We start from the raw sequence: 14,882 nt of genomic DNA on the forward strand, positions 1-14,882 counted from the left end.
ACAAACAACTACATTAGAAGAAATGTGTTATTAACAATTATTATTGACGTGATTCTAAAATGAGGATTCAGTCATTAAACAGCCCAGTTCCACAGCCAGCCCACCCCACGTTTTCTTGCTGTCAAAATGGATTTTTTTCTTCAATTTTTGGAGGTCCCTCTGTTAATATGCACTCTTGCTTATAGTGTGGTCTTTGTTTCTGGACCCAGTTGTGTGCTAGTTATCAAGGAAAAGGTGAATTTCATCCAACTATCTGTAATCATCTGACTATCTATAGTAAACAAGTTTGCTTACCTCAAATCATTCGTTATATTCTATGAAACTTGGTACATGTATTTCACTAATGGTTCTTATGTGCCTTTTTATATGTGCAGTTCTTTATTGACATTATTTTTTGTCATTTTTTTACTGTTCGTCTGTTGATTTGTTGTCCACACTTTTTGCACAGTATAACTCTCATAACTCAAACCAAAACATACCTATGAAACTTGATACATTGGTTCCCCTCTTAGAAGGCCAACCCTTCTATGGCAGGAAAGTGGCTTTATATGACAGGTGGCCATTCTAGGGGGGATCAGATGTGAATAATCATTGCATATAAAGTATGAAAATGGTAACTAATTTTTTTAATATTTAACATTTTCTTTTAAAAATCACTGGAATGTTAAAAATTAATTAGATAAAACTTACTTCCATGGCAGTTTAAATAATTATGAATAATTATCAGTCATGGTGAAAAACCACGTAGTCAGTAAAAAGTCATGGCACAAACATCTGGCTGTATCTATCACAGTCCATCAGTTCTGTTTTCCTACTGCACAGTGGAATTGATGATGTTTAGTAGTGATCAAAGGACAGTTACTCTTTTCATTTAGTTAATTGCTTTCACTGTTCTGAACTGAGACTGTCTGATAATATTGAGCGCTTTTTGCAACACCTTATTTCTTCATTTGCAATCTGTTGCTATTACACGAAATGCCCAGTGTTTACAGAGGCAGTGAGCTTGACATATGACTGACTGGTTGTAGTTAATACCCTTTCAAGTACATTTCTTAATCTCTAAGAGAGAAGCCAGAGTGGCTAACACGCCATTTTTAGCTCCTCTTGTGATAGACCCAAAGAGATTATGGGATGGTGTATTGGCCATCCATGTGTTAGCACAAGTTTTGTATCGCTACTCCTGCAAAACCACTTGGAGGATTACCATGAAACTTTACACACTCATTCATCCCATTGTCTAGTTTGTCCAGAATGAAAATGGTGTTGATTGAACACCATCTGAAAAAACTTTTATTGCTATTTTACCTGAATGGATGGTCATATCAACATGGGGTTTTCAGTAAAAGACTTCTTATAATGTCTAGTTGTCCCTAAATGAAATTGTGCCAATTTTGAAGTCCAGTAGGGCCATCTTAAATATCTTGTCATCACTAATCCTTCTGATTGGATGATAATAATAACATAGGGTTTTCAATGCAGAACTTGATTCTTAAAAAAAAATGGTGCTGATCTCACATCTAATATGGCCAACACAGGAGCCATCTTGAAAATCCTGTTGTGACTAATTCTCGTGAACGGAAAGTCAGACATAGGGTTTTCATCAAAACATTTCTTATGATGTAGAGTTAGTTCTAAATAAAAATGGTACCAATCTGATATATAATATTGCTGAAACATTGGCCAATTTGAAAATCTTGTTATAAACCACTTCTTCTGAACGAATGGTCATATCAGCATGGAGTTTTCAAATAAAACAATTGTTTATGCATTATTGGTCCTAAGTTATTGGTCCTAAGTTAAAATGGTGTTGATCTGATGTCCAGTGTATGGCCATCTGTAAAATCTTGTTTTTGCTACTCTTGAATGTAAAGTCATTTTGACATGAGGTTTTCATCTGATGAGTTCCTATGGTGTCCAGTTGGTCCTAAATGAAAATGACTAATTAGCCACAATATAGCCACCATGGGTGCTATCTTGAAAATATTGTTATCTCTATTCTTCTCAAATGGATGGCTATATCAACTTGAGGTTTTCACCAATAGACTTCTTATACCTCATTGTTCGAAATGAAAATGGTTCCAATTGTAATCTGATATGACTGCCATGATGGCTGTCTTGAAGATCTTGTTATTGATGAACATAATATTTTTTAATATTTTTGTTCATTTGCTCATTGATGCATCCATTTTTCCACATTGGTGTTTCTTAGAAAAAACTTTTGTATCTCTATGAATATTACCACACATATTAGACCTGTGATGTAGTTGTGCCTTTTGCTTTTCGCAAATCATGTTAATGCTTTTGTTCATGTTTTTCTTTTCATCATTTGCCATTCACACTTTTATTTCTGGGGTACAACTTGCATTGCCATTATGGATCACTGCCATCTCACCTCTGTCTGCGTGGGTTTGAGTCTCAGGTTTGGCCAATGAAGATATGTGAGAAAGCTTGCCAGTAGCTTCTCATGGGTCAGTGGGTGGTTCTTTCCGGGGTTTTCCCAGGTTCTTCCTCCACCATTTATACAGGCCACCATGTATAGCCTATCTTGTGCTGAAAAATGGCATTAAACCCTACAACATTGCCTATCATTTTCCTGTATACTTTGTAGATATGAACTTCCCATATTTGAAATCCATGACAAATCTTCCTTTCTCCTAGCAGACATTTTGGCAGATTTAGATGACCTGATCTTCCTGGTGTTGTTTTTTTATCTCCCTATGATGTAATATGGGTGAATATTGCTGTCATTGTGTCCATCAGAATGACTGATTATGCTTAAAGAGTTTAACAGAGGATCGCTGTCAAACCATTATAAATATTTCAGCCGATTTTGGTACACCTTTCATGTTGCATTGAGGTACCTTTTGATACTTAAAACTTGGAACATTCATTGTTTTTTTATGTTTCCATGGAAACAAAGGGCAGTATACGTAGAATATACATTGAGAGTCTGCAATTTCAATAGGAGTCTTCACATAAGAAAGGTGCCATTGATGATGCATCATCTTTTGTGTACAAAATCTGCATTATTTTTGGATCCCTTGCCCTGCGTCATCTTTTGTGTACAAAATCTGCATTATTTTTGGATCCCTTGCCCAGGGTCTCTTTTGTGTACAAAATCTGCATTATTTTTGGATCCCTTGCCCAGGGTCCCTTTTGTGTACAAAATCTGCATTATTTTTGGATCCCTTGCCCTGGGTCCCTTGGAGGTCAAAAGGTAAAATTTACTAACATGTCAATCACAGTGACATTTTAAAACATTTTGCAGGATGGCACAAAAATAATGCAACAGATTTTGTTGTATGATTTCCGACTCATAATAGTTGCTGGCAGAAGTTTTAAAAGTATAATATTTAAAATAAGGCAATATGTTAAAATAATACCAATTCACCCGAATTAAGTAATACATTAAAGCACATGGTTTCATAGTGGTGAGTGATGAGAGTTGCTCGTTATTTTGCAAGAGTGGCTGTAACATTGATTCATTTATTTCATTGATACATATACTACATTGTTACATTTACTAAGAACATGTTAAAATGTGTATGTAATAGGTATTGATGACATGCCACATATATATTTTCCTCTTGCCACCTTGGATGCAGGATTTCACTTTTTCAAACCCCAGTCAATCATACCAAAGACTTTTATTTTTTTTACTAATAGATGCCTTGCTAATTGCTCAGCAATAAAGAGGCTAATGTTAGGTCTGTTTGGCCTAGATTCAGGATAAAGTGACTGGGTAGGACACGATGCTACATGTCTGCAGCATGATACCCCAGTGCTAGACATCACTATAAACTGCTGCAGTGCAGACATCGTAGTGATAGGACTGACTGAAAAATTGTTAAAGCTACGTTCAAAATCCAAATCACACACACATTTTCCTTTTATATGTTAAGCATAGGCCAGGTATGGGTATCACTTGCCAGATATCTCTGTCATGAATATTGTTCACTTCCACCACCAGTCTCGAGGCATATCGACCTGCTTGTCTCTCTCCAGTCATTAAGTTTCATTCAGACAACTAGATTCTTAAAGAATTATTAATTTCTGTTGAAGTAACTTTCAGTGACATCCTATTATTTATCTCAAGTTCAGGATCTTTCATTGTGTAGGCAAGAGATATCACTCTCAGGAAATCTTTTATTTGTCAGAATTGTACCTGGAGTAAGCTGTGGGGAAGACATTTTTAACTATTTGTCTGATTACAGTCATTATGATGCAAGTAAAAATGTGTAGTACATGGATGCATCAGTTTACCTTGGTACAGATTTCATATTTGCATGTTTATATACAGTCTGTACATTTAAATCAATAAAACAGTTCCAGTAATGAATTGATACACCATATTTATGCTTGTTTAACCAAGCTGCAAACAGTATATGTAGCCCAAGATCCACCATTGCATAATAAGCCAGCAGGTCAGGATCAGTGCTGTTCATTTTAGGTCAGAAGTGGGCTGAAAAGCATTGACTTGGGTCTCCTGGAACATTGTGCAGTGGTAGATTACTGGGTCTATACTGTAAGATGCTATGGGCCATTGTGCATTGGTAAAAACAGTAAATTTTTATTTTAGGCGTAAGTGCAGCATCAGTGGACCAGACAGCCTTAACCCCAACAAACGAAACCATTAGTAGTAAGTAACAGTTGCTTTTAGCTTAATAAAAATCTGTACATTATCTCTCTTTGCCTGACTCCTATTTTTGTATTTCCAAGTGCAGGTGGGAAAGTTGAAGTAAAATGACTACATTAAATCATATTCAAAGGTACTGGTATATACTGTGTTATTAATGGTATTCCTGTTACATGTCTGTCTTAATTCAGGCATATTATATTATTGCACTGTTTAATCATCCATCCATTTACATTTGATTGTCTGGTCCATAAATTTATAATAGTTGGAGAGATTTTGATGAAACTTAGCCCAGGTAATTATTTAATTGTTAGATATATGATATGTAGCCAGGCCACAGCAACAAAATCAAATCTGTGACAAGGAAATATTTAATTCTGTGATTTGTATCCTTGTCTAGTGTGCAGCATTTGAACCACTTACACTTAATAAAACTTTATGTGTCGTATAATCATATGCTGCATGCCATAGCTGTGCCCTAGTCTCAAGGTCAAGTTCACATCAAAGAAAAATTTAATTTTGTTATCTGTATTCCTATTAAGACTATAACTATTTTAATGAACTCTGCCCAAGGATCTATGCATCATTGTAAAACCAGCTTGTAACTTCTAGTAATTGATGTTAAAAGACCAGAGGGGAATATAAATCATTTTGTCCAAGGCTTGGCTAGCGTGGGTACGTGGGAAAGCCTGCCATTAGCTTCTTGTGGGTCAGTGGTTCTTTGTGTTTTCCAGGGTTCTTCCTCCACCAGTTATACTGGCCGCCATGTATAGCCTATCTTGTGCTTAAAAATGGCCTTAAACCCTAGAACAACAACGACAGTAAATCATTTTGTGCATATGTTCATTGAATTTTTAATATGTGATATGTGGATTATATGTTTTTCTTGCCAGGGGTTGGCACTTATGAAATGTGACCACAGGTACTAAAAATAGGAGAACCTTTAAGATGACTTCTAAAAAACTGCTATACAGAATGTGATCAGATTTGACAGAAAGATTCCTACACTGAAGATCTTTCATATTGTGATGCTGACCTTTGTTGTTTGAAAATGGAGAGCATGTTCATCTTTTTGTGTGCAAACAACTGCTAAACAGAATTGGACCAAATTGACAGCATATTGGCATCAAGGCCTTTAAAATTAATACAAATGTACCAAATTGACAGCATATTGGCAGCTAGGCCTTTAAAATTAATACAAATATACCAAATTGACAGCATATTGGCATCAAGGCCTTTAAAATTAATACAAATGTACCATATTGACAGCATATTGGCATCAAGGCCTTTAAAATTAATACAAATATACCAAATTGACAACATATTGGCATCTAGGACTTTAAAATTAATATAAATATACCAAATTGACAGCATATTGGCATCAAGGCCTTTAAAATTTATACAAATATTGCAGATATTGGACCATTTATGACCTCCACTGCTAAAATTTCAATGACTTTTTTAAACAGCTCAACAGAATTTTACTTTTTGTCAAAATACAAAGACCTTACAGATGTTGCTGATCCACTGTCAGATATGGCAGGCATTACCAAAATAATTTGAACAACATGTAAACGACTTCATTAAAAAGCAATCGATAGACTTGGACCAAATTGGATCGAAGTCATATTAGTATTAGTTTGAGTGAATGAAGCAGATCTACTGCTCGTGTTAGCAGAAATACAACAATGTGCACGAGTCTTCAAAACTGCTTAACAAAATTTGATAATTTGTTTGAATAGCTTTAAATTTAGTACAAAATCATGCTGATCTGTTGTCATATCTGAAAGGTAGTAGAAAAACTTGAAACATTTTTTCCCATGACCAGTGAACAGAATTTGAATAAATATTTACTACCCCAGATTTCGTTGTCATTTAGGTAGATGTCAGCCAGAGAGTGATTTCGGACCCACTTGGGTCTCTTATCTAATGCATTGAATGAACAACTTGTTGAGTGATGCATTTTTAGCCTGAATGTGTCTGACTTATTGCAAAGGGATGTAATTCATGTTTTTTTTTAGAGAATTTATATAATGGTCCATACCTGACCTACTGTTATGGGTTTTTTCTTCAGATACCCTTATACAACGCTTTAATCAAGAGCTTCTATCACCAGAGCCACCCCAATCTGAGCAGCATATTTTTGAAGTGACTCTGGAGAAGGAACCTCACATGGGCATTGGAATCACCATTGTGGGCGGCGACAGCACCAGCAAGCTCGATCTTGGAATTTTCATCAAGACTGTTATAGTTGGTGGTCCTGCATATCGTGATGGACGCATCAAAGCTGGGGACAGATTAATTGCAATAAATGGGAAAAGTCTTGAGGGTGTTCAACACCACACTGCTGTACAAATGATAAAATGCTCAGACCCCATAGTCAGGTTGTTGATATCACAAGCAAAACTTCCTGGCTCACTTCGAATAAAGGAAGCCTACAATGAGGATTTCAACCTTCATAAAATGCGTGCATCCCATTATAGTCCAAATGATGTAAATATTTTTGTACAAAATATGAGGTCAAGAAATTTAAACTCTCACCCTGCGATTGTTGTTGATAAGGCAAATGAAGAGGAGGAAGGGAAAGTGGCAGAGGATGGAGAGGTGTTTATAAATAGTTTCAATAGTGACAACATTCCATTTTATACTTCTGATGGTCTGAATGTAGTCTCAGAGGATCACATTGTCCCACAAATTGGTGTAAATACTAAAGATGCACATTCCAGAAAGACAGTGCCTACACAGATTGGTAATGGCCACATAGGTAAGACCAGAGGTAAGACTACGGCCAAAGTTTCACCCAGTTCAGTAGTGAGTAGACCTAGGTTATTTTAATTTATCTACCCCAGCCCATTCCTTCAGTAGATGTGATGCAAATGTTCATATGCTGTATTTACCATATATATTGGGACACAATAAAATATAAAATAATTTTTTTTTCCTGTCCCAGAACTTGGTGTTTGGTGGTGCTCAAAGGTTTGAATATGTTATCCGACTGAAAACTGGATCCAACAAAATCACCAACAAGAGGGAAATAATCGATATCTTGAAGACAACTGTCATTCACACATAACACGGTGTTAGGTGCAAAATAATCAATATTGAATTATATCCAGGTCTACTCTATGACAGTATCTTTATTTGAAAACACATTCACTTGAATGTAAGGGACAATCTTTTTGCTGGCATGGGTTGCAAAAGTATCATTACTGTTTACCTGCAGACATCAATGCTCCTTTGTATTAATTATTACTACATATGCCAAGCACAAAGAAGCCCTGGTGGTGAATAAACACAACTAGCAGCAAGCAGGTAACTCCTTCTTTCAACAAAGGTACAAAACAAGTCGACCTCAGAAGCTGACTTTGGTTACTTTTTTATAAAAAAAGATATACAAAGGTTATTTTATTGCAAAGCAAGCCGACATCAGAAGCCAACTATGGATCTTTTAAGTGTGCCGATTTTTTTTCTTCATCTCAATATACCAAGATGGCCAAGATATGGAAACAAACTTTGGTTCCTTTTCACTGGTATTCACAGGAATTTTGAAAATAAATTGAAACAATGAAACAAATTTTAAAGTGACACAATATAGTGCTTTGTGCATGGACATCCATGACCCAGCTTTGCCTAGAATAATTGGAGAAAATAAAATCATGATGAATTTGTTCAGGTCAGAAGAGAAACAATGACTTTGCAAACGAGAGGGAAATAATCAACCAATATATTAAAGATAACTGCCATACACGCATGAAACGGTATTAGGTGCAAAATAACCCAGATTGAATTATATCCAGGTCTACTCTATGACAGTATCGCGCAAATTAAAATCATTATTTGAAAACACATTCACTTGAGTGTAAGTGACAATCTTTAGTCCAGCACAGGTTACAAAAAATGATCATTATTTACCCACAGACATATGTATTAATTATAACTGCAGATGCCAAGCACATAGAAGCTGGCAGCGAGCAGTAAATTCCTTCTTTGAACTTACTGACATGACATCAAAATCAAAGACAAAGGTTATTTTTATTACAAAGCAAGCTGACCTTGGAAGCCGACTTTGGACACTCTGAAGCTGGTTTTTTCTTTCTTCAAAGGATATCATTACAAAGGTTATTTTTATTGCAAAGCAAGCTGACATGGGAAGCCTACTATGGATTCTTTTAAGTGTGCCGATTTTTTTAAAATATAAACAAAGACGGCCAAGATATGAAAGCTAACATTAGTTCCTTTTCACCGGTATTCAAGGTAATTTTTAAAATTAATTGAAACAATGGAACAATCTTTAAAGTGACACAGTATAGTGCTTTGTGCACGGACATTGATGACCCAGTGTCACCCAGAAGTTTTGAAGAAAATAAAGTCGTGATGAATAAGTGAAGGTCAGAAGAGAAGCAGAAGATTTCGCCAACAATATGATCATTAATATGGATTAAATTCTAGTGTACTTTGATCGCATTCCTGGATGGACTGATGATAAGATGGGGGTCAAAAGTGTGAGAATTAGACTGGTGCAGACTTTAGTCCTTGCAGTTTCTGCTTCTGGTGATGTGCCTCTAACAATTTGTCATGGTATGAGAAACCTAAATAAAATATTCTTGCACCGAAAGAATGGATCATATGTGTGCGGGAGAAGGGTTACATTGATGAGATGCTGCTGCTTTGGATTGAAGAGTATTATCTCAAGTACACTGTTTTATATTTTTAAAAATAGAATTTTAGTTGGAGTATGTTTTCTGACATGTAATTTTCGAATGATTTAAAAGGTGTTCCCCAACTTATGACTGGAAAAAATGATGCGTCCCAGAACACAGAGTGCACGAAAAAATTACTTTTAAAATTAATTTTATGGTATCCAAACATGTATGGTGTCCCAACTTATATGGTAAATATGGTACTCCAGTTCTCTCCTTCTGTCTCAAACCCCCCCCCCACTTATTCCTCATCTACTGACAGTATCAAATTAATTATTATTGATAATGGATTTATGGCTTTCCTAATCTTAGTATTAGCATACTTTTAATGATAAGCTACTTCATTCAGGATTATTAGCTACAGAATATTTATGCAAAATATATCAGTATATTTTCTTTCACATGATCAACATAATTCAAAAACAAAATACTCTGTAAAACGTTCTTGCAACTCCACTAATATGCACAAGAGCAGTACATGCTGATACCTGTATAGGAAAATGAAAGTATTCCATGAACAGGGATGTCGTGATACACAATGGGAAATCTAGGAAACCAGTTGCAGACCTTTTATCATTGACCATCAGTGTAAATCCAAGTTGATGCTAACTTCTTTGTTGCCTACACTGCAATCCCAATGAGGCACAAATTATATTATTTTTACTCAAGTGTACAGAAGAAGAAGGAAGCATAACTTTTATCCAGTTTCTTACTGTATCATTCATAGTATCATGTTAGTCAAATATTGATCCAAACTGGTCATTACATGGAACTGTATGAAAACAGTACAACCCATCTGTCACTAATTTCCCATTAAAAAAAAAACAAATTCATTGAATCTTTACAGGTCGGAGATTGTATACTTCTTATAAAAAAAACAAAATTTAAAAAAAAAACAACATGTTTATGAATGACTCTGCCACAGTTATTGAGATCACATGCATTTTCTACAAAAAAACACCAGGGCAACCAATTTACAGCAAGTCATAAATTTGTTAAAATATTCCAAGGTCTTGTACACCTCTTTCATTAGTATTATATTTTTCTATCACAGACCTTCTATTGCCGTTGTTAAAGTATAAAAGTTTTACTTTTTCTTTATTTAATTAAAGACTTGAAACATTGTCATCATTTTATGTCCAGTCTGTCCCTGAGCTTGCAATACTAGATGTACATAAGTAACAATTGACATCACATCAGTGAGTATATAATAAGTGTGGATTTTACAAAAACTTTAGTGCAGAGATGAGTTTGACTGAACAATTTGGTTGGCTGTATCATATTCATAAGGAAAAAAATCACTGCATCTTTCTTCTTTTTTAAAGATCTTAGTTCCTTAAAAAGCTGATATTGTTAATCTAATTATTATTGAACTTTCAACAGTAAAGTTATTAGGTCATCTTTATGTTTATCATCAGTATAACTGTGTACAGTGATTGCATAATCCTGGGTAAATATAACCAACAGATGCTTGCTGACTCATCTGACCTACACAAACAAGCTCCCAACAAGGCAGTCTAAAAATGTTTTTCGTCCAAGTTTATAAAAGAAGTTATTTACCTACCTAATTAAAGGAAAACAGTTGGCCACCATTGTTCCTCAGTCAACTGTCATACAAATCTGTGCACCAGACAAGACCATTTTTTAAATAAGTTCATCACTGAAATTATCCAGAGCCGTTTTTGGTTAGTTTTATTTTCCAGTCAGAAATGCAGACATCTTCGGATAATTCTGATATACACAGGCCATTTGTCATCCTAATGCTAAAGTTAACTGTACTGTTGTTGAATGCTGGCTAGAACAGAATCATTTCATTTGTGGGGTGGAGATATTTTGCTGTTATCATAAAACATACTACCCCTGTTTTTGCTCTGCAGTAGTGCAAAGTTATAGTTATGAATATAAGTTTCAATTATAGAGTTTATTTCATTTATTTTTTTTCCGGTCTTTTAGGGAATCAACTGTTTCTTAGGGGTTTACCCTTTACCTATGAAATCGAACAGTTTACTCCCAAATGTGCTATTCATTTTTTCACCAGCTGGTTATCTCAAATATATTATATGGTCAGTTACCCTTAACCTGTACATATATCAGTTGAAGTATTTTTGAAGCCTAAATACAATTTTCTTCTCAGAAACTCACAATGTTTAATTGATGCATTTTATTGTCAATATATAAATCCTTTTCGACACATCCATCATATATGAATGTTTGAAAATTCATTGTTTCATAGGTTAGTGTGAGTGTATCAGGAAGCAAAGAGTATTTGGATTCTAATCTAATCTGGCCGAGAAATTCTAGAAATTATGCTTCATTTCCCCAGGGGTTCATCCCTACCCACAGGTATTTATACTCTGGGTCATAACTTGGAAATTACTGCAGTTCTCACCCTATGCCTTGATATTTTAATAACATGTATCCTCATTCTTTGTATGTAAAGGATGCATTCAAATACGCACTATTATGTTTGCCTTGATTTTTAAAAACATGTATCCTCATTCTTGGTATGTAAAGGATGCATTCAAATGCCCACTATTATGTTTGCCTTGTTATTTTAATAACATGTATCCTCATTCTTGGTATGTAAAGGATGCAGTCAAATACCCACTATTATGTTTGCCTTGATTTTTAATAACATGTATCCTCATTCTTGGTATATAAAGGATGCAGTCAAATACCCACTATTATCTTTGCCTTGATTTTTAATAACATGTATCCTCATTCTTGGTATGTAAAGGATGCAGTCAAATACCCACTATAACGTTTGCCTTGATTTTTAATAACATGTATCCTCATTCTTGGTATGTAAAGGATGCAGTCAAATACCCACTATTATCTTTGCCTTGATTTTCTCCAGAAGAGTCGGAATCAGAGACAGAATCGGAATTTGATGATGCAATACAGGCAACTGTGGAGGGTATAATGCCCCACACTGAGCTGAACAGTAATGTGGTGTGCGAGGATCAAGCCCAACCAGAAGTGGCTGAACAGCTTTGTACTACTCACAGGTATGTCAAATTACTGATTAGTGAGAAATAAAGGATCTACAAGTTAAAGGAATACCAGGCCAAAATATAATGTGGCTGAATTTGCTGGATTTTTCAAATATTTATAAGTGGAAGTTATGAGTTGTGGATATCACTGTCGGGTTGTCACAACAAGTTGATAGTCTCTGTAAGCAGTGTTTTTAAAAAATTTCTTATTTGTTACTAGGACATTCTTTTATTAATTTAATTTTGTTTGCTTAGTGTCTTTTGCAGTGTGGTCAGCTCCAGTAAAAATTGAAGTCCCTTGGTTATATTAATTTTGGTCAGTTAGCCACATTTAAATGTAGTAAAAGTGTACGCAAATGAGAGGTTGGCATATAGAACACATCAAGCTTTGAATTTTTTTTATCTCCTTTCTCGAATAGTTTTGCTTGATGTAACAAAAAATGATTTTAAATCTCACTGGAGGAGAGGGAAAGTCACCTTAAGAATGAGAACTATTTGAAGACAGAAGATAAAAATATATTGGTTAAAACCTTCTCCTACAGGAAAGATTATTTTATGTTTCCTCTCACTCAGGTGCATTTAAATGGAGTAGCCCAAAGAATTTTCCATAAACAAAGCTTTTCAGAAACCGTCAGAGGTTAATTAAGGATGATTGATTGGAAAATGTTGAAGCAATTAAGCTTTTGGACAAAAAGTGATATTTTCACAAAAAAACTGAGGGTATAAGCGATCCCAACTCAGAAAATAATGTATAAGTTTGCATGCATTGTCTTGTGCTTCTCATGGCTTCATATCTTTTCCCAGGTAAGGATTATTGCATTGAAAGGTATGTAGAACAGCACAGTGTCATTAATTGCCAACAAATTAATATCTGAAGTATGTCATTAATTGCCATTAAAAATTAATATCCGAATGGTGGAATTTATTGCCCTTAAATTAATATGTAAAGCATGCCATTAAATGCTATTTAATTAATATCTGAACTGTGCCATCGGTTGGCATTAAATTTGTATCAGAACTGTGTCATTTCTAGCCTTTAAATTAATATCTGAACTGTGCCATCAATTGGCATTAAATTTATATCAGAACCCTGTCATTTCTAGCCTTTAAATTAACATGTGAACTGTGCCATCAATTGGCATTAAATTTATATCAGAACTGTGTCATTTCTAGCCATTAAATTAACATGTGAACTGTGCCATCAATTGGCATTCGGTTTGTATCAGAACCATGTCATTTCTAGCCTTTAACTTAACATGTGAACTCTGCCATCAATTGGCATTCAATTTGTATCAGAACCGTGTCATTTCTAGCCTTTAAATTAACATGTGAACTGTGCCATCAATTGACATTCAATTTATATCAGAACCGTGTCATTTCTAGCCTTTAAATTAACATGTGAATTGTGCCATCAATTGGCATTCAATTTGTATCAGAACCTTGTCATTTCTAGCCTTTAAATTAACATGTGAACTGTGCCATCAATTGGCATTAAATTTGTATCAGAACCGTGTCATTTCTAGCCTTTAAATTAACATGTGAACTGTGCCATCAATTGGCATTAAATTTGTATCAGAACCGTGTCATTTCTAGCCTTTAAATTAACATGTGAACTGTGCCATCAGTTGGCATTAAATTTGTATCAGAACTGTGTCATTTCTAGCCTTTAAATTAACATGTGAACTGTGCCATCAATTGGCATTAAATTTGTATCAGAACCGTGTCATTTCTAGCCTTTAAATTAACATGTGAACTGTGCCATCAGTTGGCATTAAATTTGTATCAGAACCATGTCATTTATAGCCCTTGATATACCTAGATCAAAAGTGATGTCATATCAGTTAGGTCATAATACAATGATCATGTCACTTTCAATTGCATAGTGACCTTTGATTTTACAAAAGTAGACTACCTGAAATATGGGTTCCTCTGTATCTTAAAAGCCCCACAAAATGATCATAAATTTCTTTGTCATACACTAAGTCGGTTCATTTTTGTAGCATCGTGAGACATGGATATCATTTTTCAGGCACACACATCAATGGCAGCATTTCTGTCAACTTGAAGATTCATTGTTGAAGTTTGTGTTCAAGTTTTTCAAGTCAGATGAGGTGGGGGAAGGTGAACCTTTTTTCATGGGCTACAGATGGAACACGTGTTTTAACTGATCATTGTCATTAATTTCAGTAAAAGAAGTTCAGAATCATCCACAGATAGCAAGATTTTCACTGTTTTCTTGGAGAAGAAGAATGGCAGCTTAGGAATAAATGTGACTGTAAGTTACTTTCCTTACTTCATAAATCCAGCATATAAATCCATTAAATGTTGAAATTGTACGGAACTAAACAAAAACTTTTGAATGCAGTGGTCCTCCCTCTTATAAAGCCACCTGTTCTGCACCAAGAGAGTGGCTGTATAAGACAGATGGCCTATCCAGAGGGAACAATATTTGTGAGAAGTATCTGTCTATATAGTAAGAAAGCTACATGTAACTTCAAGGCATTTAATATCTTCCTTTAAAAATAACATTAATTATTAAAAGGTTCTTCTTGT

At 34.9% G+C, this 14,882-nt stretch overlaps 1 protein-coding gene across 1 annotated transcript in view; it reads left to right on the forward strand.

Annotated features, from left to right (window-relative positions):
* LOC149803330 (tyrosine-protein phosphatase non-receptor type 13-like) overlaps nt 1-14,882 on the forward strand; it is a 204,536-nt gene that overhangs the window by 113,989 nt on the left and 75,665 nt on the right. The window contains exons 21-25 of the mRNA XM_089953916.1: nt 4,119-4,228; nt 4,580-4,639; nt 6,711-7,412; nt 12,194-12,344; nt 14,517-14,604. Of these exons, the coding sequence (XP_089810042.1) occupies nt 4,119-4,228; nt 4,580-4,639; nt 6,711-7,412; nt 12,194-12,344; nt 14,517-14,604 (1,111 nt within the window). The remainder of the gene's footprint in view (nt 1-4,118; nt 4,229-4,579; nt 4,640-6,710; nt 7,413-12,193; nt 12,345-14,516; nt 14,605-14,882) is intronic.

Source organism: Sinohyriopsis cumingii, chromosome 3, assembly GCF_028554795.1.
Source record: "Sinohyriopsis cumingii isolate HCF-2022 chromosome 3, ASM2855479v2, whole genome shotgun sequence".
Taxonomy (NCBI): domain Eukaryota; kingdom Metazoa; phylum Mollusca; class Bivalvia; order Unionida; family Unionidae; genus Sinohyriopsis; species Sinohyriopsis cumingii.